Source organism: Crocodylus siamensis, chromosome 8, assembly GCF_052110815.1.
Source record: "Crocodylus siamensis isolate JL-2025a chromosome 8, ASM5211081v1, whole genome shotgun sequence".
Lineage (NCBI taxonomy): Eukaryota > Metazoa > Chordata > Crocodylia > Crocodylidae > Crocodylus > Crocodylus siamensis.
The window spans coordinates 79329344-79354366 of record NC_143402.1 but is presented as its reverse complement, the minus strand read 5'-3'; the positions used below and the strand labels follow the sequence as shown (position 1 = coordinate 79354366).

General features: G+C 60.4%; 1 protein-coding gene across 1 annotated transcript in view; it reads right to left on the bottom strand.

Annotated features, from left to right (window-relative positions):
• DNAH17 (dynein axonemal heavy chain 17) overlaps positions 1 to 23672 on the bottom strand; it is a 44333-nt gene extending 20661 nt beyond the window's left edge. Inside the window, exons 1-45 of the mRNA XM_090061334.1 lie at positions 23334 to 23672; positions 23041 to 23234; positions 22622 to 22814; positions 22443 to 22542; positions 22273 to 22358; positions 21906 to 22031; positions 21470 to 21625; positions 21298 to 21384; positions 20660 to 20827; positions 20321 to 20437; positions 19098 to 19366; positions 18767 to 18962; positions 18341 to 18487; positions 17800 to 17908; positions 17314 to 17417; positions 17069 to 17209; positions 16494 to 16637; positions 15866 to 16050; positions 15257 to 15509; positions 14624 to 14793; positions 14080 to 14302; positions 13282 to 13398; positions 12292 to 12378; positions 11718 to 11870; positions 11151 to 11399; positions 10202 to 10324; positions 9587 to 9934; positions 9405 to 9496; positions 9124 to 9250; positions 8799 to 8951; positions 7683 to 7808; positions 6861 to 6968; positions 6629 to 6760; positions 6103 to 6263; positions 5803 to 5959; positions 5414 to 5518; positions 4875 to 5032; positions 4481 to 4619; positions 3954 to 4181; positions 3428 to 3565; positions 2754 to 2886; positions 2366 to 2493; positions 2138 to 2286; positions 1252 to 1534; positions 799 to 972 (exon numbers count right to left, since the gene is read on the bottom strand). Coding sequence (XP_089917460.1) covers positions 799 to 972; positions 1252 to 1534; positions 2138 to 2286; positions 2366 to 2493; positions 2754 to 2886; positions 3428 to 3565; positions 3954 to 4181; positions 4481 to 4619; positions 4875 to 5032; positions 5414 to 5518; positions 5803 to 5959; positions 6103 to 6263; positions 6629 to 6760; positions 6861 to 6968; positions 7683 to 7808; positions 8799 to 8951; positions 9124 to 9250; positions 9405 to 9496; positions 9587 to 9934; positions 10202 to 10324; positions 11151 to 11399; positions 11718 to 11870; positions 12292 to 12378; positions 13282 to 13398; positions 14080 to 14302; positions 14624 to 14793; positions 15257 to 15509; positions 15866 to 16050; positions 16494 to 16637; positions 17069 to 17209; positions 17314 to 17417; positions 17800 to 17908; positions 18341 to 18487; positions 18767 to 18962; positions 19098 to 19366; positions 20321 to 20437; positions 20660 to 20827; positions 21298 to 21384; positions 21470 to 21625; positions 21906 to 22031; positions 22273 to 22358; positions 22443 to 22542; positions 22622 to 22814; positions 23041 to 23234; positions 23334 to 23672 — 7275 coding nt within the window. The remainder of the gene's footprint in view (positions 1 to 798; positions 973 to 1251; positions 1535 to 2137; positions 2287 to 2365; positions 2494 to 2753; positions 2887 to 3427; positions 3566 to 3953; positions 4182 to 4480; positions 4620 to 4874; positions 5033 to 5413; positions 5519 to 5802; positions 5960 to 6102; positions 6264 to 6628; positions 6761 to 6860; positions 6969 to 7682; positions 7809 to 8798; positions 8952 to 9123; positions 9251 to 9404; positions 9497 to 9586; positions 9935 to 10201; positions 10325 to 11150; positions 11400 to 11717; positions 11871 to 12291; positions 12379 to 13281; positions 13399 to 14079; positions 14303 to 14623; positions 14794 to 15256; positions 15510 to 15865; positions 16051 to 16493; positions 16638 to 17068; positions 17210 to 17313; positions 17418 to 17799; positions 17909 to 18340; positions 18488 to 18766; positions 18963 to 19097; positions 19367 to 20320; positions 20438 to 20659; positions 20828 to 21297; positions 21385 to 21469; positions 21626 to 21905; positions 22032 to 22272; positions 22359 to 22442; positions 22543 to 22621; positions 22815 to 23040; positions 23235 to 23333) is intronic.
• Between the last annotated feature and the right edge of the window lie 1351 nt (positions 23673 to 25023).

The following is a 25023-nucleotide window of genomic DNA, read 5'->3' as shown; positions in this document are numbered from 1 at the left end:
GGGCTGGGGGAAGCCGGATGGGCGAGGCAGCATGCCCTGGAGGTTGGTCTGATGGCGCTGCAGTGGGACATGAGGAAGAATTTCTTTACTGTCTGAGCCCCCAAGGTCTGGAACAGCCTGTCATTGGAGGTGGTTCAAGCACCTACATTGAACACCTTCAAGAGAAATGTGGATGCTTATCTTGCTGGGATCCTGTGACCCCAGCTACTTCCTGCCCCTGGGGCAGGGGGCTGGACTCGATGATCTCCCGAGGTCCCTTCCAGCCCTGATGTCTGTGAAGTCTATGAGGAATGGGGCTTGTGGCCAGAAAGCTGCACAGATTTGGGAAAGAAAAGGTTCCAAAAAGAGATGGCTTTTAGAAGACCAAAGCCTTCCTTCACAGTGGCAGCTGGTCAGTGCTCAGGGCTTCCCTGCACTGACAGGAATCACGGCATCATAGAAAAGCAGGGCTGCAGGAAACCTCTGCCCGCCATCCAGACCGGATCTCAGCCCCTGAGGTAAGGCACCCCACTGGTTGCCTGTATTGCCCAAGCAGGGGACAAGGTTTTCCAGAGCTCATATGCAAGCATCTTGCAACCCTAGATATCAGGCTGAATCACCCATATCATCAACTTAACTTCGTGGGAACAAGGATCCGTGCACAGAAATAAACAACCTATTCGCAGGCTACATTGTTCTTGTCATTATGGTGGTTTTAATATGCATGCCTTGGTCATGTCCTTTAGCACAGCACTGTTGGGGGCGGAAAGCTAATTAGCAATTCAATTAAAAATAAAAAGAATCAAGGAAGACCATTACTTGTAATGGGACTTCTGGATCCAGTTCAAATTTGGGCACTCTTTCAGTCCATGGCAAAAATTTCTTCGTGTCAGGATCAATGAAATAGTCAAAAATAGTCCCCTGAGAAGGAAACTTGATGGTTTTAAATTCGTTCACCCACCATCTGCTGAACTCTACGCGATAGTCCACGAGCTGCGGAGAGAGAACGAGACAACTCGCCAGGTGCAGCTTCTGCGGTGGGGCAGGGCCACGTCCCGGTCCGGGCCCACGGTGCACCCGGACAGCAGCTGAGCCCCCCGTGCAAGCAGAACAGCGACCGGACAGCACGCCGTGGCACGGGGCCCGAGCACAACCCCCTTCCCTCGGCCGAGGGCCCTGCTCTGGCACCAAGAGCTTCCAGAGCCAAAGCAAGTGCAGCGCAGGCCCGGGCGGCAGTGCACTGCTGCGTCAGGGTCGCTCCCGCCGCCGTACCTGGTCTTGGAACATGGCTCCTCCGAACGCCCAGAAACAGGCAAACACGAAGTAGAGCTCGTAGAGCTCCTTGGGGGAGTCTGGGGGCGCGTTGGCCCGAGTCAGAAGACATTCGAGCAGATACAGGAGGGTCTGGATCACTGTAACCTCAGGCACTGGTGTTATCTTCTTGAACCCAAACTTCAGCTTCTCCAGGCATGTGGGCAGGTATTTATCAAACAGGATCATCAGGTTGGCTTTCTCGGACTGCACTGTGCGCTTCTCAATCCAGCTGTTCACCACACTGCAAACCAGATGGACGTGCTGCATGCTCCAGGCCAGGCCCGCGTGCTGTGCCCCGCAGTCAGAGACGAGGGGCTGGCAGGGACCTCCAGAGCTCACGTCTAGTCCAAGCCCTGGTGCGGGCAGGACCAGCCCTGGCCAAACCAGCCCAGACAAACCATCATCTAAACTCTTTGTAAAACTGCCCTTAACCCTGTCCGGCCCAGCCACAGGGAAAGCAGGGAGACCGTGGCAGCCAGTGTCCTGCTCCTGCGCCCGAGAGATCCCGGGTGGAGGCCAGACTCCCTGCTACAGAGGAAGGTAACCCCCCCAGGCTGTTCCAGTCTGACCAAAATCCTTTCCAGCCCCCATGTGTGGCATCAGTCTGAGCCTGAGTGGAAGTGCAAGACCTGGGTTTGGTGCCAGCAGGAGCACAGGCACAGCCCGGTGCCCATCCCCAGCCCCAGCCCAGGCTGCAGCCAGCACTCAGTGCCTCTGGGGAAGGCTTAAAATCCCTGACACGTGTAGAAAGGGGGTGGGGGGCAACCAGCAAAGCCCAGAGCGAAGGTGGCACACGCACCCCACCTTCCCCGGGGGCACACGGGGGAAAAGGAAAGCAGCTCACGGGTTCCAGCCCAGGTCTGCAGGGTTGATGTAGAGGATGCCAGCCCTGGACACGGTGGCAGGCGTTGCCGTCCTCAGGTGGCTGATCTCGAACAGCAGCCTCATGGTGGGATTCAGGGGGATGCGCTCGTTGCTGGCCAAGGTGAGGACCTGGGGGGAAACGCTGCCGTGAAGCAGCTGCTCCGGGCTGCGGGAGCGGGAGTCGGGCAGCCGGCGCCCCGGGTACCACCTTGTTGTCGTCCATGACGGTGTTCAGAGACTCGATCCACATGGGGTCGATGTCTCCATCCAGAATGATCCACTTGGGGCCCTTGTGCGTGATGTTAGCCAGGTCTCGCATCGTGGTGGAGAACAGACCTGCCCGACAACACAGAGTCGCTCGTCCCAGCACTGCTCACCTCGCTGCAGGGGGAGCAGTGCCAATGGCTTCTGAATAAACTTGCTAAATCCATTTCCACCCAACTGGAGGAAGAAGCTGATGAAAAGACCGGCCCGCTTCCGTGGCCAGCGGTAGGGGATGGCGTGCGTGCCTGGACCTGCGGGAGCCGTGGCTAGCCGTTGGCTGCTGCCATGGGGGTAGGAGACGCCGTGCAAGGGGGAAGACATCTGTTTCCTACCGTCTTTCCATTCCCTGGTCGCCGGGTGAATGATTCCAAAGAGCTCGTCACAGGTCACAGCTTTGGGGTCCAGGTCCACGGCCACGGGCCTCCTCTTCATGGTCTGATACGTCTTGTTCAGGGACTTCAGGACCTGTGGGCCAAGGCGTCCTTGCAGCTCTGTACAAACCCGATGCATACCCTGAGACAGGGTCCTAGACACCACGACCCAGGGCGCAGTGGGCCCCCTGCTCCAACAGCACCATGCCCCAGTCCCCTTGGGCTGGTGGCAACTATGGGGCTGGCTCCTCTCCCATGACAGACCCATGCACCGGGACTCCATCCAAACCCAGAGCCATGGCCCCTGCGGCTGCGACAATGCCTGAGCAGCACCCGGGTCCTTCCGAGGTGGGAAAGACCACAACCTCCACCAGCCAGCATCCTGTGGCCCCTGTGGTCTGCCTTGTCTGCGTCTGGGCGTGTGCCAGCTCTGGCAAAGGGCAGCACCAGCTCCATAGCGTGCGCTGGCTAGAAAGCCAGGGGTGGTCTCTCATGGTGCACACACCTATCTGTCCCCCTGCTCGGCAGTCTGCCGCCACCCCGGGTCTCCCACCACTGCCTTGTGGTGAAAACGGCACAGCTGGCATCCTCAGGGCAGAGGCCCCGAGCTGGGGAGCAGCTCGGAGATGCCACACCTGCGACTTGCCGCAGCCCGCATTGCCGATGACGAACACCGAGTGCCGCACTTGCAGCAGCTCCTCCAGCTGCACCACCTTCAGCACAAAGCTCTCCTCTGCCTGCAGCCGCAGCTCCAGGATGGACTGCTTGATGACCTGCGGAGGGGCGCGCCTGTCAGCACTGGGTCCTGCACGCCACCGGGGCCGCATGCCGCTGCAGGCACCAGCGTCGGACCTGCCGCTTGCTCCCTCACACCCCACCCACAGCACGTCCCTCTCCCCGGGGCTCATCGCTTCCCCTGACGTGCCCGGGGGCTTGGCTGGAGTGCTCTGCCACTGCCCTGCCCTGAGCCCGTGGGCATTGCACAGGCTGCAGGCGCTTTGGGTGGCATCTAGCGCGGGGAACCTCCAACCGCCAGAATCAAGACAGTTAACAGCAGCACTGATTTAGTGGGCAGAGCCCGAACAGGGCAGATTTCAGAGCCTGGGTGGAGATCCCCATGACTGAGGGACAGCCCCTGCCCCATCTCCCAGGCGTGCTCACCTTCTCAAAGTTGAGATCCCGCTTTCTGGGGACGTCCAGCGCTGGGAAGAGGTCCCCGATGAGCCCCATGAACACGGGCAGGTCGTCTGTCACTATCTTGGGGATGTTGAAGTCCCGCAGAGCTCTCATGAGGACCTGGTCCTCTGCACGGCCGGGGTCCCCTCTCTTCAAGGAGCCAGCCACAACCAGCACCGACTTGATGGCCCGCAAGCCCCAGTCATAATGGTCCTGGCAAGGTGGGAAGCCTGAATGTCACGTTTGGTTTGAGCGCGCAACAGAAAAGTCCAGTCTGCATCCCCGAGGCTGTGTCATAGCATGTGTGTGCTGCAAACCTAGCTCAGCAGAGTTGCCCAGAGGTGCACTTTGCTTCCCTGCAGCGGACATGCTGGGATGAGCAGAGCGTCCCACTTGCCTGCACAGGACATGCCTGCATGGGAGCTGAAGTGTCCAGCCTGGTCCTCCAGACTGCTGGGAGTGAAAGCCCAGTTCTAGCCACAGACCAGCCCTTTCCGGCCCAGCTGACTCACCTGTTTGGAAAGCAGCTCCTTGCACAGGGTATAGAGAGTAATGAACTTCCTCGCCAGAAGTTTGGCATCAAGAAAGCCTTCTGCCACCAGCATAATCTCACAGATGAGCTCAAAGTCGGGCACCACCATGGCACAAGGCCTGGGGGAGAGGAGACAAGGGACAGGGGAAGAAGCCTGGTGACAACTCCCCTCTGTGCACACCCCACCCCCAATGCATGGGACCCTCAGCCACAGTTCCCAGATGCAGGAATTGTATGTGCATGATTTCCACGATGAAGCCTGTGCTGAGCGTTATGCAGCCCAGGCTGCAGTGCGAGCACAGATGAGCTGCCCAGCAAGTTGGCATCGAGAGCCGATGAGTGGCGACCGGCTGGAGCCGCCCCTCTGCACGCACCTGAACAAAGCCTTCAGGTTTTCGGGCAGCTCGGTCCGCCCTGCGTAGCCTGGGTTCATGGTGATGAAGAGCCCAACGGTGGGGACAAGGGCGATCATCTCGCCGAGGAAGCTGAATGTGGTCTTCTTGGCCCGGATGGCGTCTTGGACGCATTTCACCTGTGAGAGCAGCGAGAGGCTTTCAAACGCAGCAGCATCAGCTTCAAGCGTCATGAGGGAAGGATGTGCTGCTGACTCCAGCAATCCTTGCCACAGACACAGGGCTCCCTGGGGGCGTGTGGACTGGAGGCTGCTGTTTTGCCGCTGGCCAGATCCTGCTTGAGGAGTGGCTGTCAGGGAATCACCAGGCCCACCCCCATTGCTACGCTTCCCTGGTGGGATTCAAAGGCAATGGTGGCTGGGGTGAGGCACTGAGCCAACGGCTTCTTGCACTTGGGCTCTGGGTTCAGCGATGCTCCGCTGAGGACAGGGCCAGGGCAGACAAGCTGAGCAGCACTGAGCACCCGCGCCCCTACAGCCTGCCAGGGACACGGGCCCCACCTGCACGGCAATCACGGACAGGACCTCCACCGAGATGCGGTTGAACTCGTCAAAGCAGCCCCAGGCGCCTGTCTGTGCCAGCCCCTTGTAGATGTTCCCGCACGACTGGGGGAGAAGCAATGGAGAGCGCCTCAGAGGCTTGCGGTCTGTATGGGAGGCTGCCGCAAGGTGGGGGCCACTTGGGAAAGCAGGTAGGAGCTCGCCCCCAGGAAGCTCACGCTGCCCCAGGGAAATCCCCTCTTTAGCAGACCCCCAGCCGCGCTCGCTCACCCCGTTGCAGCATGGGCTGAGCAGGGGCTGCCAGCCCTAGCCCTGGGACAGTGTCTGCTGTGAACAGGAACTTGGACCTGGCCCCCTTGCCCATCGCTGCATGCACCTGGCTGCTCTACCTTGTAGTCCATCTGCTCAGAGCAGTTGAAGACGTACACCATGGTCCCGATAGCACGGCCCAGGTCCTTGGTGGTCTCTGTCTTCCCGGTGCCGGCGGGGCCCGCTGGAGCACCACCCATGATCAGGTGTAGCGACTGCGTCAGCGTGATGTAGCACCTGGGCGAGGTGGACGTCCTGTCTGAGCTGCCCGGGCAGCCTGACCCCCCACCCCACTGCCAGCGGCTTCCCGCTGCTGCTAGCAAGTGTCACCGCCAATCCTGCCTGCGCGGGTGCTGACAACGGGGCCGACCCCTGCGTACCGGTCCGTGAGCGGAGTGATGACCAGCCGGGGCGTGTTGCCCAGGTACTCATAGGAATACTGCAGCTGGGCGTCACAGATGTTGGCGTAGCAGTGCCGCTTGTCCTCGTCCCAGCGGTGCCGCAGCTGAGACTGCCACGTGAAGGCCTGGGAGGTCTCCACCTGTAGAGCCGAGGGGAAGACCCTTCAAACGTCAGCGAAGGCACCACGGCCCTCCCGGGCTTCCTCTATGGCTGCTTGTATGTGATGGGGCTGTCTGTGCATTGACTGTGGTGCTCAGCAGTGCAAAGTCCATTCAGAGCATTGAAATCTAGAGCTGGATGGGCCCAAGCTTGGGAGGGTGTGGGAGGGAGGATAGGGCTGCAGCAGGACAGCCAGGCACACGGCAGCCTGTGCGTGTTGGCCCTGGTGCTCACACAAGCTCGTCTTGCGTGTGCTCAACTTCTGCAGTTGGAGACCGAAGCAGGGGCCAGATGCGCCTGCTCCAGGCCCTGGGGAGCAAGGCGGTGCCATCACCTGTGTCCTACCTTGGCCGCGATCATTTTGGCCACGACGTCTCGGGCATGTACGTCAATGGTGCAGATCGTCATGATCTTCATCCTGTCGCCCAAGGACAGGCTGCCGAGGAGCAGCGTGATCAGGGCATTGAGCTGGCTGATCTGAGGCAGGACACCACTGGTCAGGGCAGTTGGTCAGGGCCGGGGGAGCCCAGCCGCGTCCTCCAGCAGCACTGTGGGTCCACGGTGCCTCCCTACGCACCTGCTTCTTGTTGTAGTCTTTGATCGCGTTCTCGTAACCCTCCTCCAGCCTGGAGAAGGCGATGCCGACCTCCGTCGTCCACCAGATCTGGGTGCAGGTTAGAGCAATCTGAGACAGACCACATGACAAACAGTCTGCGGATGAGGCACTTCTATGACACGACTGTCCTGCTTTCCTCGGGGCCCTTCCCCTCTCCCCTGCTGTAGCCAGGAGCCCAGCCGGCGCTCAGACCAGTGCTTAGTAGAGGGACCCCTGGGCCCAGGTGCTAAATAACCCAACTCTTTGGAGCAAACCAGAGAAATCAAAGATCACGTGGTGCAAAGCTGGCCCTGCTCCAGCCCCAGCCTACTCAGACCTCAGGAAGCCCCTCCGTCCGCTCCAGCCCCGGGTCTGCCTGGCTTCCTCACACACACGAGGGGCATCTTGTCCAGCTCTTTCATCCCGGCTGGAAGGGCCCCTGGGGTCAGAGCATCCGGAAGCTGGCAGCTGAGCTCCCATGCACAACGGCTGTTGGGGCCCCCCCCAGCGGCTCCCCAGGTCCTGCAGTCTTGGGGGGAAACGCTGCGGTTCAATCCTGCCTTCAGCCAGGTCAGACGGAGCCCAAGTGGAGCCAGGACTTTGCTGGGCTCGTCTGGCTCGGATCCCAAGGGGCCACACTGGTCCTGCTGCCCTGGTGTGCTGCTGACCAGAGCCGTGCCCTGGGCTTAGGGCGAAGCATGGCAGCACCCTGCCCTCCATGCCGAGGCCGCTTGGTGCCTCGAGCCCAGGTGGCTGCCTGCGCCTGTTCATTTTGGCTGTGCAAACCCCATCAGACAAACCTACCTGCGCGGGGTAGTCGAACAGCCACTGCTCACGCGGCTTCTCCTCGTACGTCACCACAGCCTCAGGGATGAGGTGGCGCAGCGTGGCACGCATCCTCTGCAGCACACGATTCAGCCAGATCTCCACCTAGGGACGAGCCCAGCCCAGTGAGCGGCCTTGGTGCTCTGCCCTTCCCTCCCCCTTTTGTGGGCTCCGATGCTGAGCTGCAGGCCTGACCGTGGGCCAAGTGCGGGAGCTGCAGCTCTTCCCCTAAAGCCACGGGCCACCTAGCAAGCTTGGCATTTGCCACAGACAGATGCATGCGTGGTCACCCACGTGTTCATTTGTAGGTGCAGCCACACTTGGCATGGGCCCTTGGGGACAGCGGAAACCAGCTGCCCAGGGCACTGTGCTGTGGGGTGGGGGCTGTTTCCCTGCCTCTCTCCGTGGAGGTGCTCTGCAGGGAACAAGGGCAGCTGAGCCGTGGCATTCAGCTTCCTGCCTGGCTGCAGGTTTCTGGAGTCTCATGACAGATATGAGGCAGCTCTGAGCCAGGACGCGCGCACGCTGCCTGCCATGCACACAGAGCATGTGAGCAAACCCTGGCCAAGAGCAGGGGAGGAGCTGTGTGGTGCCCACATGGAGTCCGGCCCCAAATGGCAACACACGGGGTCAGAGCAAACACAAACTGGGCATCTCCTTTCACTGGGGGATGTTCTGCAGTGAAGACACTATGTGCATCGCATCCCGTGGTCCCACTGTGATGAGCGGAGCCCTGAGGGTGCGTCTACATGTGCGTTACCATGCTTTAGTTAATGTGCATTAAATATAGTACTTCCATTGTGAAGTACTAGGATAATCCACATTAGCCTGTCTTAATGCACACTAATTAAAGAGCACGCCTTTTACGTGATGCTTAATGTGCATTAGCCTATTTTAATGTGCATTAAGTAAAAAGCACCTTTTTTTTTTAAGTGATGCTTCAATGCACATTAAAGTCAGCTAGCGTGCATTAAAGCTCACATGTAGGCGCACTCAGGATGCCTGGGCCAAGCGACCTGCTGTGACCTGCCAGAGGGGTCTGAGCTTATACCCAAGGGAGTGCGATTTGAGTATGGGGTCCCCAAACCCACCAACCTGCCCGGAGCAGTCGCAGTCCTTGTCAAAGTCCACGTACTCATCCTCCTTGCTGTACATCCCCAAACCGACCTTCAGGGGCTTGTCGTTTGGGTCCATTTTGAACTTGAGTCTCGCTATGCTGTCAAACAGCTTGGCCAGGTGCCGGCCCACCTGGGAAGGGAGCAGGCAGAGGTGGCTGCTCAGGACGCAGAAATGCCTCACACTTTGCATTGCCTTGCGGCGCTACCCTGGTCATGTTGGACTTCTGCTACATCTGAGCCAAAGCACAAGAACCAGATCCTGTGCAAGCAGCAAAGGCCTTTCATCCTTGGACTAGACCCACCTCAACAGGCTCGTTTCCATTTGATAAAATATCCAGCAGGTCTGCAGACGACACAAAGTAGAACCTGGGAAAAGCCAGGCGCTTGGTCTCCAGGTACTCGGCCAAAGCCTTTTCACACAGTGCCAAGCTAAAATGAGGGGGAGAGAAATGGAAACATATTTTCCTGTCTGCAGAGTAAATGCCAGGCAGGCGAACAGGGCTGCAGTGGAAATTCAAGGCTTCCAGCCAGAGAGCAGACATCAGTAATTTCTCCCCCCACTTCATCATTGCCCATGGCTCACCTTTTCTGTAGGGCTTCCAGCTTTTCATAGAGTCCTGGTTTGTTTGTTGCCTCGATTACATTAGGGGTTTTTATGGCATCGGCCATTAATTCCTGCAAGGAGAAAGAGGGGCGGGTTCTGCCTCACGCTGCAGCGTGTGCCGCAGGCCAGGGCTCTTGGGGCAGAGACGAAAGGCTGCTCACTTTGAAATCTTTATCGATCAAATCAAACCGCTTGGAGTCTTCTGGCAGCTGCTTCCGGATGTCTTCGGAGCCGATGAAGATGCTCTCCAGATGGCTCCATGTTCTCTGTACCTCAAACCAGATGCTTATGACGGAATCGGCCGTCGATAATTTCCGCTGCCAGCTCGACACCTCCTTCAGGAAGTGAGCCAGGTACTTGGAGGTCATCAGGTTCTGCAGTTGCACCTGGTTGTCTTCCAATGTCTCTATGAGCACCTCGTCGGACCGGAGCAGCATGGTGCCTGTTCTGGTGTGAGGCTCATGCTCAAACTGCATGGTGGACCATGTACTGTCCAGGGACTTCAGCACCTGCAAATCAAGGCAGACACAGAAATACTCCCACAGCTCTGGCTTTCAAAGCGGAGAAAGCCTAATGGGAAACAAACACTTTGGGAAGGATTGCGCTGGAGCCCACCACCTCCTGCCAGCAGCACTTCCCCACAGGAGAAGAACTGCGTGCCGACCGTCAGCCCCCCATGAGCTGAGCGGAGGGGACACAAAGCGCTAGCTTCAGACCGTGCTAGCTCCGCTGCAGGAGCAGCCAGCCAGGTACAGACTCAGCTGCACATACGGCACCTTCTCCATTCCCGACTCCTTCACCGCTTTGTCTACAATGCTGCGAACTTCATCTTCAAACTTGTGGAGATTCAGCTGCAGCAAGTCAGCCAGGGTCGTCTCGTCTGACATGGTGAAATTCACCTGGAGCAGAATGGGAGACACCTCTTCAATGCTTCGGCTGCTGAAGGTTGTTTCTGGAGTTCAGTACCTGATTAAAATGAACTTACATACACAAGTCCCTATAGATCACGCAAATTCGGCAATTTTTACACATTAGGAAAAAGAGATTACACATGCAGCTGTGCCAGAAAAAGACCCCAGACCACAAACACACATGACACATGAGAATTTCCCCTTTGGTGTCTGTTCAAAGATGCAGCCTGTGCCAGGAGCTGGGATTTTCTAGAATGCAACCCATCTGTGATGGCTATAAAATACAGCCTTATGCACGGCCAATGAACATGCAAAAGGCGGGTTATTTTGGGCCGCTGATGCCGCTCTTCAGGATTTCCTGCTTGAATGAAAGACAGCTAGTGACATCTGTTTATTCGTACACAAATATATACCAGGGAGCTAGCGCTGGAGAAGCAGCAGGGTTGAGAAATCAGAAGCAAAGCTGAAAGCCCCGTGTCCTCGTGCTTTGGCTGAAACAATGCTCTGTTTTTGCACGTTGTCAATATATAGTTAACAAGCATGCAGTAATTTCCAGGGCAGCATGTGCAGTCCTCAGATTTCCTACCACCATGCTTTATTCAGTGCTTTTGGGAGTCCTGATGCAACAGGCTTAGGCCCTTGTGGACTTGGAGGACATTGTATATGGCACGAGCAGTCATTCAGCTCTGCCTCCTTGGGCAGCACTTTCCAAGGCCACTCAGGGGCTCGGGCACTGCAAGTGCTTGTGACTGCAACACCCCGTCCCTGCGCCCCAGACCTCCCTGCTTGCTCAAGGCAGCCCTGAGGCCCCCACCTTGGTTGCTTGCATGAGCTCGTGCCAATGCCGATCCCGGATGGCAGGGTTCTGCAGCTCGTTCACGGCCCGCAGGGAGGTGATCATGTTCTTCACGGTGTTATCCAGCCCGATGAACGCGTCCCAGCTCCTCAACTCTTTGTCCAGGCTCCTGATGTCCTTCGCGAACTTCTTTGAATCGATGTCCATCTGCTCCACATTGATGTCTTTCCACTTGGTCGTCTTCCAGTCGTCAATGCTCGCATTCACCTGCGGTCACAGACCAGCTGCACTGCCCGCACCATTTGCAAAGGCTGGTTCTATGTTTCCGAACACACGTTCCCCTCTCAGCTCTGGCTGCGGCTTTCAGAAGAGGGAAAGCCCTCCCCTCCGGCAATGCATGGGCCAGGGCGTGTGGGCCAGGCAGGCCCCGGTTGCAGGAACTGTCACTGCAGGGTGCAGACACCCCCTGGGGACCTGGTCCCTGTGCCGAGACACGTGCGCGCACACACGCACACCACCCGTGCCCCACATCCACACATGTGCCCCTACACACCACTCACCTTAGGACACGCTTGACACACTTACCAAGACAATCATATCCCAGAGCTCCTTGAGCAAACGCACTTCTTTGTGGCATGCTTTGAGCTGCTTATAGTCTGGGACGGACACCTCAAAGAGGCTGGCGGACTTGGCCAGGGCTTCCATGTTGCTCTCCATTGCGGTGATGCTCTTCTGTTGCTGGTGAGGAGAACACAAAAGGCCTTGGCCACGGGAGCTGCCGCTGCGCCATGCTTGGCGAGGCGCTCCAAGAGTGGCAGTGTCCCTGCTGGGGTTGAGCGTGTCCCCAGCTGCAGGCCCCAGGTCCCTGCAGCGAGTCCTGGGGAGCGCAAGCTGGGGGCAACAAACCTCCCTGCCACGTGCAGAGCAGCAGCCCAGCTTCCTGCTGCCCCAGCCTGGGTCCCCCTCTTGCAGGATACGCAGCCAGGGCTTAGCTTCTCCACCAGCCATGCCCTCTCCTGCAGCCCTGGGCACACCAGAGCTCAGCGCCAGGTGGAGAACACCATGCAGAGCACGGGCACCCGGGACCTTGTGCCTGTCACCTCTGCAGGGACGTGTGGAGGATGATTTGCCCCCAGACCCTCCCTTCTCTGAGCATTACCTTGTTCAAGGACTGGTATGGATCCGGATCTGTAAAAGTGAAGGGGGCCTCTTCTCTGAACTTCTCCCTGAACTCGTGCTGTCGCACCTGTGAGGAAGCAGAGAGCGAGCGGACACGTGGGAGGGGGCTGTATGCAGAGCACCAGGGACCCGGGGCCTCAGTGAGGCTGAGACAAGACCCCAAGGCAGTGCTGCTTGAGCAGTGGGGAGCGACTGGAGCGGCTATCCTGGCCGCCGGAGTTTATCTGCCATTTATTTTAAAAGGTCATTTTTTTGCACTTTCTTAGTCAGTCTAATAAAAGGTGTCATCTCTGAACCAAGAGGTCTAGAGTTTTTTGCATTTCTTTTTTGTCTCAGACCAACATGGCTACCAAATACGTCCCTACCATTTACTAGCACCCTCGCTGGGCAAGGGGCTGTTCCTGGGACAGCAGCTGTGAGCAAGAGCCCAGGACCAGACTCTTAGGCCCCAGGCTCCGGCCCGTCTAGGCTACTGTGTTGTGAACAAGCAGTGGGATGGCTGGGAAACTCCCAGCCGTGCAGAATGTCGCCACTGCTGTCTGGTGCCCTGAAGAGCTCAGGGCACTCACCTGAAAAGCTCTCCCTGCCTGGAGACACCATCCATCTGGGGGCAGAGGGTGATCGGGCTCCAGCCCCCATGGACTCAAAGCCAGGGGCTGCTAGCAGGGCACTTTCCAGCAAAGGCCCGAGCTCTGGGACATCTCCCGAGCCCAGGTCCTACGCCCCTTGCACACCGGTGATGAGCCCGGCTGTCTGAGACAAACGGGACAGCAGTTGGGGGTCCAGATCGATTGTCTCATGGCTGTTTCCGTGCCAGAGCTGCACTGCAGGTGCAGGCACCGTGTTCTGTGACGTGCCCAGGGCCAGGGCCAGGGCTGGGGCCAGGGCTCAAACGTACCCGTCGCCTTCCTTGGCTTTGCTCCCACTCTAGTGCGGGCAAGAAGCCAAGTCAGGACAGAGCACGCAGTACCTCGAACTGCTGGCACTTCCTGCGGATGATGGAGACCTCGTTAGCCTGCAGCGGGGCCACGTTCTGCTTCACCTGGAAGGACAGCTTCTTGGTGTTGTTCCACTGCTCCGGCAGCTCCTGCAGCAGGCCAAGGACAATCAGCATCCCACCCCCTTGCACCCAAGGGCGCAAGCAGACACCACCGTCCATCCCACAGGTGCTTGCTAAGGAGGACGAGGGGGGGACGGGCAGGGCTGGAACTTGCAGAGAACACAAACCAATTTATGGCAATGAAAATGAAAGAACGTGGCAAAGGACCGACCGAGGCTGGGCCCGTGGGCAGGGTGGTGGCACAAGAAACTCCCAGTGACACGTCCTGCAGGATAGACTCAAACTCCCTCTTGCCCCAGTGCCTGGAGCCCGGGCAGGTGATGTCACCACTGCCCCTTGTGCAGCTCTCTGCACCACCCTGGGTGGCACCTGGTACCAGGCACATGCCCTCGGCCTGGCCCAGCCCTGCCAAGACAGCCCTATGCTCTTTCCCATCACCAGCTTGTCCTCCACGTGGCAGGGCATCCCCGTGGCTGCTCTCCTTTCTAGGACACTTAGCATGCAGCCACAGCTGAATCAGCAGGAGGTTTAGTAATGTGGTGATTGATTTTGGCTGTTTCCAGTGGGAAGTGCTGTGCTGCCCCTGCCCACATAACGAAGGCATGGCTGCATTGGGTCTCAGCCTTCCAGAGCCATGGGCATGGGCAGATGCCCCAACAAACCCCACGGGCCATGCTGCACAACCAGCTGCTGGATTCGACAACCTACGTGCAGCTGCATGTGGATTTCCTCCGGCATCTCTTCCCCATAGGTCTTGAGGAGTTCGATGGTTTGCTTCAGGGGCTCAAACATCTGGTCTGTGGCTGCCTGCCGGTCTTTGACCCTCATCAGGTGTCCCATCACCTCCACCAGCCCGTCATAGTCACCTTCCTTCAGGGGCTTAGTCAGGCCCGCGCTTGCTTCCTTCATGAAATCCGCTAGGTCCTGGAGGCTGCAAGGGAGGCAAGGGGTCTGCAGAAGCCAGCAAGGCAAGGCTCCTGCAGTCATCCCCGAGATGGGCCCAGCAGCCAGGTGGGCGAGCAGCCTTCCTCCCTCAGGCCACAGCCTTCCCACACTGGGTCCCACAAGGGCAGGTTTCCCACAGGACAGACGCAGCAGGTCCCGACCGTCCGTGGTGCAGATCTCCGGACAGGCATGACCCATCACCACCTCCCCATTGCGACTTGCCTGCTCAGTCATTAGCAATGTCGGGAAAGGCCGGCCCGGCCCGGCTCGCCCCCCTGCACCAGGGCGGCTTGCTGTGCCCCTCTACCTGGTTGTGACGTGGTCGACCAGGTGCTGCTTGAACATGAGACTCCAGCGCTTGACAGTGTTGAGGAGCGCCTGCTTGAAGGGGCGGCAGTCGCTCTGCAGCCAGCCGCTGAACACCTTCATGTTCTCGAACTTGGACACCTCCTCGTACAGCTTCTCGTACAGATCGATCTGCAGGCATGTGCACAAGTGACGCCTGGGTAGCCACGCCAGGGCTGCCATGGCTGTGCCATCGAGGGAGATCCCCGATAGCAAAGCCTCAGGAGGGACCGTTCCCACCTCCAGGCACAGCAGCCCCAGCCCAGAGTGCGCTCACTGATGGGGAGCGTGCGCTCTTGGGGACTGCTGGACCCTATGGCCCCGCTCCCACTGGAGCAGCATGGGTGCAGAAGGCTCCTCTGGATGGAGGCTGCTACCCAGCGGGGGGCAGGTGGGCACCCGTGCACAGCAGCAAGGACCTGCCCTAAATGCCCCTCGCTGCAGCGTGTCTGATGGGAATTGACTGCCCCATAGCCGGCTGCAGATGGACACGAGTCCCAGCTCTGCCCGGGAGGGATGTGGAGGGCCATGGGGCACCTTTACCCCCCTGCAGAAAGATGGACGGACCTAATACAAGGGGCTGGAGGGGCCTCACCTGCAGCTGGAACTGCTGCAGGGGCGGTGGGGTGTGCGGCAGATACTCCTCCGCATGGGACTCCAGCTCCTCGAGCGTGAGCCTGCGGCCGAATGTGAGGAACTGCTGCATGAATTCGCGGGGGTTGTCCATCCACAGGTAGCTGTACTTCTCGAAGGAGTCCTCGTACTCCTCCCCCTGCTTCATGGCGCTGATGGCCAGGGACACCACCTCCTCCCGCATCTCCAGCAGGTCCGACATGTCCTCCAGGTTGCTCTGCAAGGCACAGGGTGCGTGTGTGGTTGAGTCAGGGCTATGTGTCCCAATGCCACAAAGGACTTCCCGGGGAGATCTCAGCCCCCCTGGAGACGCTGTCCCGCTGGGTATCAGTGGCTGAGCCTTCACCCGAGCAGGGAGTGAGACCCAGGTGCCCGAGCTCCTGGAGAACGCCAAAGTCCCCTGCCAGGCTCAGGAATCTGCCCCTGGTTTATTTTCCAGCCAAAACCAGGCAGTAAATCCAGTCCAATCAGTGCTGCCCCCGTGCCCCCCTGCAGTGCAACCCAGCACTCCAGGGGGGCAAGCGGCTCGCGTGGGCCCTGCTAAGAGGGGGAGCCCGAGGCAGAGGGACACACCTTGTAGCTCCCTTTGCCCTGGGCCAGGCGGGGGATGAACCTGGCTGCTTCGTAGATGTTGTTCATGAGATTTTCCACCAGCTCCAGGAAGCCGTTCTCCGCCCCCACCTCCAGGGACGGGCGGTAGCGCAGGTCGTCTCTGTACAGCTCCAGGCGCACCTCAAACAGTGGCGCGACGTTGGCCTGGACAGGCAATGCCGAGCCTGTTACCGTCCAGCCTCCGTAGCACTGGCCATCAGTCCTGTTGCCGACTGCCTGCCCCGGTGGCCCTGACCAGCCCACCAGCACCTTCGCCAGCTGCTTTGCCGTGCCCTCAGGGGTCTCTGTGGCCCAGCTGATTGCCCCCCTTCCTTGGCTCTTATTTCATCCCCAGAGGGCAGGACCTGTGCTGTCTGCGCCCATCCCACTGGGCCTGGCTCCCAGCTCAAGGGATCACGGGGATGGACTGGGAGGGCAGAACGGGGAAGCGGGAGGCGAGACGTCCGTGCCAAGAGCAGGGGCGCTACCGGAACAGGCAGGCTGTGACTGATGGAGCCTCAGCCCACGCCAAGGCTGTGCTGGCACATGTGCTACCCGTGTGCCTGCATTTGCATTTCGCCAAGGGCAGCAGGGTCCCAGCCACGTACCCCTGGCGCCATGTTGGTGAGCAGGAACTGGAGTGAGTTGTGGACGAACCGGAAGAATCCGTCCAGGACCGCGTCGTCCACATACTCCACGTAGTTCAGCCACGTCCGGGATGTGCTGTCAGCCTTGAATAAGTCTGTGTTCTCCTGCAAGTAGAGCAGCTGTCAGCCCTTTGCCTGGGCATCTGCACGCTCGCAAGCCCAGAGCTCGCTGCCGGTTCCTAAGGCGAGCTCCCTCCTCCCAGACGTCTCCTCCGACAGCCCCAGCTCAGCCCAGGGGGAAGAACGACTCGTCTAACGTTCCTGGAAAAGGGCTCTTCCTCGGGGTGGGCCACGAGCGTCCCTGTGGTCCCCCGGACAACGGCTAGGGAGGGGTCTTTTACCTTGGGTCTGCAATAGCAACCTGAGAAAAGAAGAGCTGCTGGGCCAGCCGGAGGTCCGAAGAGCTGTGGGGACAGCCTAGCTCGGGGAAATGCTGAGGGCGATGGCTTGGAGACAGGCAGTAGGTAGATGCTAAAGGCAAGGGTAAGCTCTACCCATTGCAGTCGGGACCCCAAGGAGCTTTCCCAGCCTCTCACCATCAGCATGGCCTGAATCTTCAGCCCTACGTCCTGAATGGCTGCGTAGCGTCTGGTTAAGTTGCTTGCCTTCCCATCCAGGTCCAAGAGGGCCGTCTCCTTGTTGTCCTTCCTTTCAAACAAAGGGCTGGCAGCCCAGTCCTGCAAGGACCCACTGACATTCAGCCCGTGCCTTTGTGCCAGCTGGAGACACCTGGGCCTCAGGAGCCCGAAGTGCCCACGTGCCTGCAAAACCCAGTGCTCACCTGCATGAGCTGGACAACGCTCTCCACGTTTAGCTTGGTTTTCTGGATTCTCGCCTCTAAGTTGTATAAACTGTCTCTCATCTCCTGGATGTACTCCATAGCCCCTGAGAGAAACCGTGCGGGCGGCTGAGAGACTTCGAACAGTTGCCAGTGGGTCTGACTGAGAGGCTGTTGTATGAGGATCAGCCTTGACGGGGATTTCGGCTCTCCTGTGTGCGTGTCCAGCTAAAGGCAGGGGTGCCAGGGCATGTCCCAGGAAGCTCCACTGCCCCTTCTCCCCCTGCCTTAGATGGCACAGAGCCCTTGGCCTCCCCGGGCCTGGCTGGCAGCAGCCTGCCTGTTCTCCAAACGGGATGCACAAGCTCAGCCCAGCATGGGAGCCATGAGCCGAGCTGAGCCTGGGGCTGATGTGAGATGGGGAATCCTGGGCCACCCGCGGGTGTGCAAGGGAGCTGTGGTGGGTGGAGCAGAGGCAGCCGGCTTTACCTTCACTGCTCCAGAACAGCGTGGTTTCGGCTGTCTTCAGCTTGGCGTCCATCTCCTCCAGCTCCTCCTTTATCAGAGGAAGCTCAACCGGCAGCACCGTCAACCTGATCTGGAAACAGCAGCATCCGTGGCTGAGGGCCCAGGCTGCTTCGTGGGGCCAAGGGGAGGCTGCAGCCCTCGCCGCCAAAAGCCGGTCTGGCCCGAGCACCTTTGCCCCAAATCCGTCTGGCTGCAGCCCTGGGCAGGGGGGCAGCGTGGCCGGCACAGTGGAGGGTGGTTTGCTCAGGGACACTCAGGTGGCCAAAGCCCCAGGGCTGCCGTCTCCTGTGGCTCCAGGCGGGAAGTGGTGCTTACAGCACACGGCACCCTGATTAGCGTGTCCAAGCCCCACGGGTTTGTAAAGCCTGCTCTACAAGAGAGCCCATTGCCCAATGTAAAGTTTGACCCGGCTGTGACAGACTGAAAACTAGCTCTTACAGGGACAAGGAGATGAAGGATGCTTTCTTGCTTGGCCGTACGTTCTCCCGGGTTTCCAACATACCTTGTTGTACCAACCCACGATGAGATCCAAGTTGTCCACAAACTTGCGAAAAGTCTCGTTACGAGCAAAGAGGCTCTCAGCACTCTCTGGAATATCCTTCTGCTGCTGGAAATTCAAGTACTTGACTTCCCGGAGAACGGCAACGAGCTGCAAGATACAAGGGCAGAATGAAGCACCTGTCAGCACAGGCAAAACTTTCAGTCACTTTGTAAGGACAAATCCTGTGAGTGAATCAGGGGAAGTCCACGTGGGTCACAGCCAGCCCAGTGCCACAGACACGCAGCGTGACACTGCTGCAGGGGTTTTATCACAGGTGACACAAGCAGTAGCAGGGATCTGGGCCCACACAGCTTCTACACAGACTTCATGCCTGCCCCGGCCAACTTGGGCAGGACGGCTCCGCGTGGGAGTGCAGGACACACCGACCTTCTTGCTGAAGTTGACCCTTAGAAGCATGGAGTCCAGATCCCTCTGCAGCAAAGGCTGCTCCAGGTTGAACTGGCAGTCGGCATCCACCTGGCCTATCCACTCCTTGTAGGTCTGGTCGCGGTAATTCTGCAGCAAACGTATCATCTCCCTGTACTTCTCATGCACCAGCTTAGCCTCAGCGCTGACCATGATGCTGCCGGAGGTAATGACCCGAGTGAGGCGTGTCAGCGGAGCGTGGGAGTCGATCCCTGCTTCCAACAGCACCCGCCCCGTGGTATGTACCCAGAGAGGAGCGCCCTGCAACACACGGCGCAGGACGGCTACTTACGGGTGACTGATAGCTTGCAGCTCCCTCATCTGCACATCCAGCCTCTCTTGGAGCTCCAGAGCCCACTTCAGGTGCCCGGCGACGGGAGGCATGTTCTTGTTGATGGGCAGAGCGCCTCTGCTTGACTGGGTGGCCACTACCTGGGCATCATACATGACCTTGGCATTGTCCAGTTCAGCATTAAACATTTCCAGCAGGGTCAAGTAACGAGGTGATGCTTCTGTCTTGATCAGAGGTCGGTCCAGGAGGGATGCAAACATGTGGACGAGCTAAAAAACCAAGTTTGTGCTGTTTCCACTGCAGTGTAGTCGCTGGCACAGCTCTCAGTAAATCTTGGTAGTCACACCAGGAGCACATGGTGCCCTTCCCCTACTGTGCCAGATAAAGACCTGCTACCTCCACAGACCATTGCAGCTCAGTGGCCTCCCTTCTCCTTGGGGGTAAGTGTGGAAAGTCCAGGGAGCACCTAAACTAGCATTTCCCAACCAAAGGAAACCTTGCTCCAAAAACCCAAGAGCTGGTGCTGGCGCTGCCGTGGAAGGAGGTCAGTAAAGTAAGAGTGCCTTGTTTTGGGAGCGTCAATCCCATTCCCTTTCGCCCCTGTATCGTTATACTGAATGGTTCCTACATTTGCAAGACTAGAGGAGTCAACATGAATCCCACCAAAGTCAGAACAAACTTTCCGGGAGTAGCAAAATGGAACGAGACAAGCCCAAACGATTCGCCAGGCTTTCCCCTCTGTGCAACCCGTGCTGGAATTGCACTGTACTGTCCTGAAGGTCCCACAGTCTGACTGCCCTGCACACGAGCAGTAGAGCTTCACCTCTTCCCACACCACCGTGTCTTGCAGACTCTGAATCCCACAGCCCCTGGGCCCTGTGGCAGTGTTCCCACCAGATGGCTTCATTTCCACAAAACTGCATTTTCTGATGGGAAATCCTTCCCCTGAAACTGTTTCTGCCAGCTCCAACATTTCCATGCTCAGCTATTGTCTCCCTCGAGCACCCCACCTGAGAACCAGGCCTCTGCGAGGTGGCTCATGCTGACACCCACAGATTTGGGTGGGTGCTTCTCACTTAACCCAAATGCACCTGTCCCTGGTGGGCACGTGCGCTATCCCTGTGCAGACCTGGCACCAGCCCTGGCAGGACGCTCTCCCCAGCGGTGCGTGCACTGCCACCCTGCTAGAGGTGGGTGCGTGAGCTGCACACGTCCATTCGTACCTTGACAGCGGACTCAAAACTGTTACAGTCACTGAATCCTTGGCAGAAGATGGTCGCCAGCCTCCTGTCCAGGTCCTGGACTTTGGTCTGGAACTCCACAAAGTCCACATCAAATTGCTGCCAAGGCAAAGCACGGGGATTAGCATGGCCAGGGAGCGGTTTCTGCTCGGGCAGGCGGCCGGCAGATTGGCTCGTTGCAACCCAAGGAACGCTCCCATCACTCAACTAAATGCATTTGTTGCCATGGTGACTGCTCCACATGCAGATCCAGTGGCTTCCTCAAGGCAAGTCATCGATCGATCGAAAACCAGCCGGGGCTTGGCACCAACAGCCACTCACCTCTTCCGCAGGATCCAAGGGATCGTATTTGCAGTCAGCAAACACCTTGACGAGCTCAGAGACCTCCTCGTAAATCTGGAACACCATATTCCCGAGGATGTTTCCTCGCACGCCCCCCAGCTCAATCTTTTCCAGCTTCAGGAATTCCACGGCCGTCACATACAGCTCCTGCCGGGCAGAAAGAGCCGCGTCGTCCCGTAGCCAGCACGGTCCCGCTGTACTGGGCTGGTAGCAGCAGCCAGCCAGGGCTGGACGGAGGCTGCCAAACGGGTGATCGGAGGGAAGAGCATGGGTGCTAAATAGATGAGCGAGATCGTGGGGCACAGACCCCCACACGGCAGAGGGCTTTCGAGCCTGCACAGAGGCGTGTGCCCATTTCCCAGAGGGAGAAGCTGAGCCCTGGGTCAGCAGGTGCCTGATGCATCGGGACCACTAGTGCTCACGACAAGCCCACTGGCACCAGTCTGCTCCCTAACCAGCGCACGGCTCTGCTGCATCGCTGTTCTCTGGGGGAGCCCCTGTGCCTGGAGGGTGCGGCACGGGGCTCCAGCTGCCCTGCAGACCCCTCCTGCTCCCTGGGGCTGGGCAGGGAGGACGTGAATGCCCTGGGCACAGCCCAAGTCCCTGTCCCTGCTCACCTCGATTGTCTTCAGCCGGTGCAGGAACGAGTCCATCCTGCCAAACACGAGAGAGGAGGGGAACTCCCAGAGCCGCGGGTCCTTGTCCTGGAAGGGGAGCAGACTGTGGTCAGGGCAGGAAGGCATGAGAGAGCGAAGCGGTCCAGTGCCCCATTCCCCCAGAGCAGCGTACCTGGAAGAAGGCGGGCATGGTGTCCGAGCAGCAGGCGTCGTAGGTCCGGTACAGCTTCTCGATGACGGCGATGCTCAGCCTGATCCCATCCAGGATCTCCTCGATCTCGCCCTGCAGGCCCTTCATCACCTCCTCCGGGCTCAGGAAGTTCCGGGTCTGAATAGGGAGAAAGGTGGCAGCGTGCTCCGGTGCCAGCTCCCCCCCGCACCACCCCGGCCCCCAGCCCCTGGCCACGGATGCACATGCTCCCGGCGCAACCTCCTGAGAGGCAGCTGCCCACGGCATGGGGCCACCGGATCTGAAGAGGGAACGTGCCCTGGTTGGTGCCACCTCGGGCACAAAGAGGAGGTGAAAGGAGAGCGGCGGCCGCCTGCCACTGGACATAGCGCAGCCCCACGGGCTGGCCGCGGCGGGGGAGCCCGCGCCCCGGGCATACCAGCTCGATGAAGAGGTTGCAGATCTCTTGCAGGATGACAATGATGCGGGAGGGCGTGCTGTAGTGCCCCGAGTTGGCCCACACCAGGCAGACCGTGTACAGGACCTGGTCGATGTAGGGTGGCAGCTGAGGGGGAAACAGGCATGTTGGATGCAGGGGAGATGCTCGGCACATGACAGCATGCGCTGGGCACGACAGTGGGGCCATGTTGGGCTGTCCCACTGCCAGCTTCCAGAGCCCTGGGATGTGCTCGCTTGAGGGCTGCCGCCCCAGCAGCCGTTCAGTGCCCGGGCCTGGCCTGCCCTGACCTCCGACTGCTGCGCTGATGCAGGGAAGCCAGGGACCGAGACACACAGTGCGCCAGTACCTGGGCGTAGTCCACTTGCTCCGTTTCCTCCAGCAGCACCCGGAGCGGCTTCAGGTACAGGTCGATGTCACTGGCTTCCTTCAGCCCTGCAGCAAGCAGCCAGAGCAGCCGGGGTGAGCACAGAGGCCGCAGTGCTGGAACCCCCAGCCCGAGCCCGGCCCAGCCCCTACCTGCATTGACATCCTTGAAAATAGCCTTGAGCGCCGGCCAGTAGCAGCTCTTCGCCTTCTTCAGCACGTTGGCGATCATGGTCACGCGCACGGAGAGCAGCTGGGGCAGGACAGTGGGTGAGCGGGGGGCTCCCGCGCACTGGGGCGACGTGGTGCCGGTGCGGGGTGGGGGGCACTACCTGCTCGTAGATGCACTCCAGGTTCCTCAGCCGGGTGTGCCAGAAGTCGAACTCCACCCTGGGCAGCGGGTTGGAGCCGTCCAGCAAGGGCTGTGCCGAGTCCTTGTTCAGGACGTCCCGGATCTGGTGGGACCAGTCGATGATGGTGGTCTCGATGCTGTGCAGCAAGGCGCTGTCCAGTGCAGCGGGGAGACTGCAAGGCAATGGCCGCACCCCGTGACCTGCCGGCCAAACCCTGGCCACGCGATGGGGACCCTGCCCTCCCCATGCGTGGCCTCCTGGCCAGCTCGGGCCGCAGCCAGGCAAGTGTCACCAAGACAATCCGGCCTGTGGTCATGCAAGGGGCCCCACGGCGTGGTGCGGCACCCGCCTGCATTGCGCAGGCCCCGACCGCGGAGGGCAGCCCGCCCCGCGCTCACCTGCCCAGCAGCGTGCAGGAGCCATCCAGATCCTCCAGGTGCTCGGGGAGGGGGAGCAGCGTCTTCCCTTGGATCTTGCCCCCCATGACGAACATCTCGTTCTTCAGCCGGTGGGCCTGCTTCACCACGTCCTCGGAGACCACGTGGGGCCACCCGCTCAGGTTCCCCTCCTTCAGGAACAGCGAGTAGACGACCTAGGAGCGAGCGCACGGCTGGTCCAGCACCGGCACCGCCACACGCGGGGGAGACTGGGGTGCCGGGACCGTGCCCCTCGCAGCCCGGCGGGCGCCCACCTCCTCCACCGCGGCGATCAGCTGCTCCACGGGCGAGGGCCCCAGGTCCCCCACCAGCAGCCCGGTGCGGCAGTTGTCGCGGGTGATGTTCTCCCTCTTCTTCTTCACGAAGTAGATGCCCTTGCCCTTGAGGGCGGGCGGGAAGTCGAGGCAGGGCACCAGCTGCCCGGCGGGGCTGAGGGTCAGCACCAGTGCCAGCACGTCCTGCTTGTCGAAGAACTCGGCGAGCGCGGCGCCGCCCTCCTCGCTGCCCACCAGCTTGGCCCACTTGTCGGGCCTGCAGCGCAGCGCCAGCGTCGCGCAGCTCTCCAGGAACTCGTGCCGCTTGTCCGTCGCCATCGCCCCGGCGGCCCTGCTCCTCCGGGGCAAGAAAAGCTCGTTCAAGGATCCCTAACGAGGCCTGGCCCTGCCCCTGCCCCGCCTGCAGCTCCACAACACCCGGCCTTTCCCCACCAGCGCAGGCCCCGCGGGCCCGTCGAGGCTCCTAAATCACCGAGGGCACCAGGCGTCCGGCAACGCGGCTCGAGCCCGCTCGCCGCCCTCCCCCCGCTGCAGCCGCTAGAACCCCCAACTGCCGCGGCTGCCGGAAGCTTCCGCCGTGAGCCGGGGGGGCAGCCTCTCGCTCCTGCCCCCCCGGGCCCCCTGCACCGTGGCATCGATGAATCACCCCGGCTTGTTTACCGTTAGCTTCCTGGCCTGCACCCAGCCCTCGGGCCCTGGCCCGCTAACGGCGCAGGGTTAACGAGGCTCTGGCGGGCAGCACGGCACCCGCGGGGGCCGTGGGACAGGGCGCGCTGCGGTGCCCCAGCCCTGCAAGCCGGCGTGATTCAGGGCCGGGGCCTCACGGCAGAGCGGCAGGTTAATGCCAAGGGCTTCGGGTGCAGTGTTTACCCCCAGCCTCCTGCCCCGGTGCTGGCAGCGACGCCAGGGCTGCCGGCCTGTTCCCGGGGGGTGCGGTACCGTCCAGAAAGGCATCCCTGTCCCTGCAGCTGCGACTGGGACAGGAGCGGAGCCGGACGAGGTTTGGCTGCTCCCAGCTCCCCTTGCACGGAGGGGCTCAGGCCGGGCTCTCCCCCGTCAGCAGGGCACCCCAATCCCAGACAGCCCCCAGGCCCCTCCACTTGGCTCCCCCAGCCAGTGCTGCGGCGTGTCCTGGGGTCACCGTGCCTGGCCCTTGGGCCGCGGTAGGAGCCGAGTCCCCCGGCACGGACGAGGAGGAGCTGCCTGGCCTTCCCGGGGACCGTCCGTGCTGACAGCAGGGCAGGGCTGAGCTTGCACGTCAGGTTGGTTAGGGCCAAGGACCGTGGGGGTCCTGATCTCCCCGCAGGGGTCTCGGCTGCACCCCGGGGGCACTGGAGGGTGCGGGGCAGTACGTGCCACTGGCTGCGGGCCCAGAGGGCAGCACCTGCTGCGAGGCTGCAATACGGGTCTCCCCCGCCCGCCCAGGGCTGGGCTTGCCGCAGCATGGAGGGAGCCGAGTCCTTGGAGCAGCACGGGCGGGAGAGAGACCTGCCCAGGGATGACCAGGAGGGGGGCACTCGGCCTGGCAGGCACCCGCAGCCCCCAGCTCTGCTCTGAGCCCAGGCCCCTGCCACGGGGATACAGGAGCCGGGCACAAGCTGGCAGGAAGGGCGCTGGCTAGTCAGAAGGACCGTAGCTGCTAGCGCTCAGGGGCCCGGGCCTGGGTCGC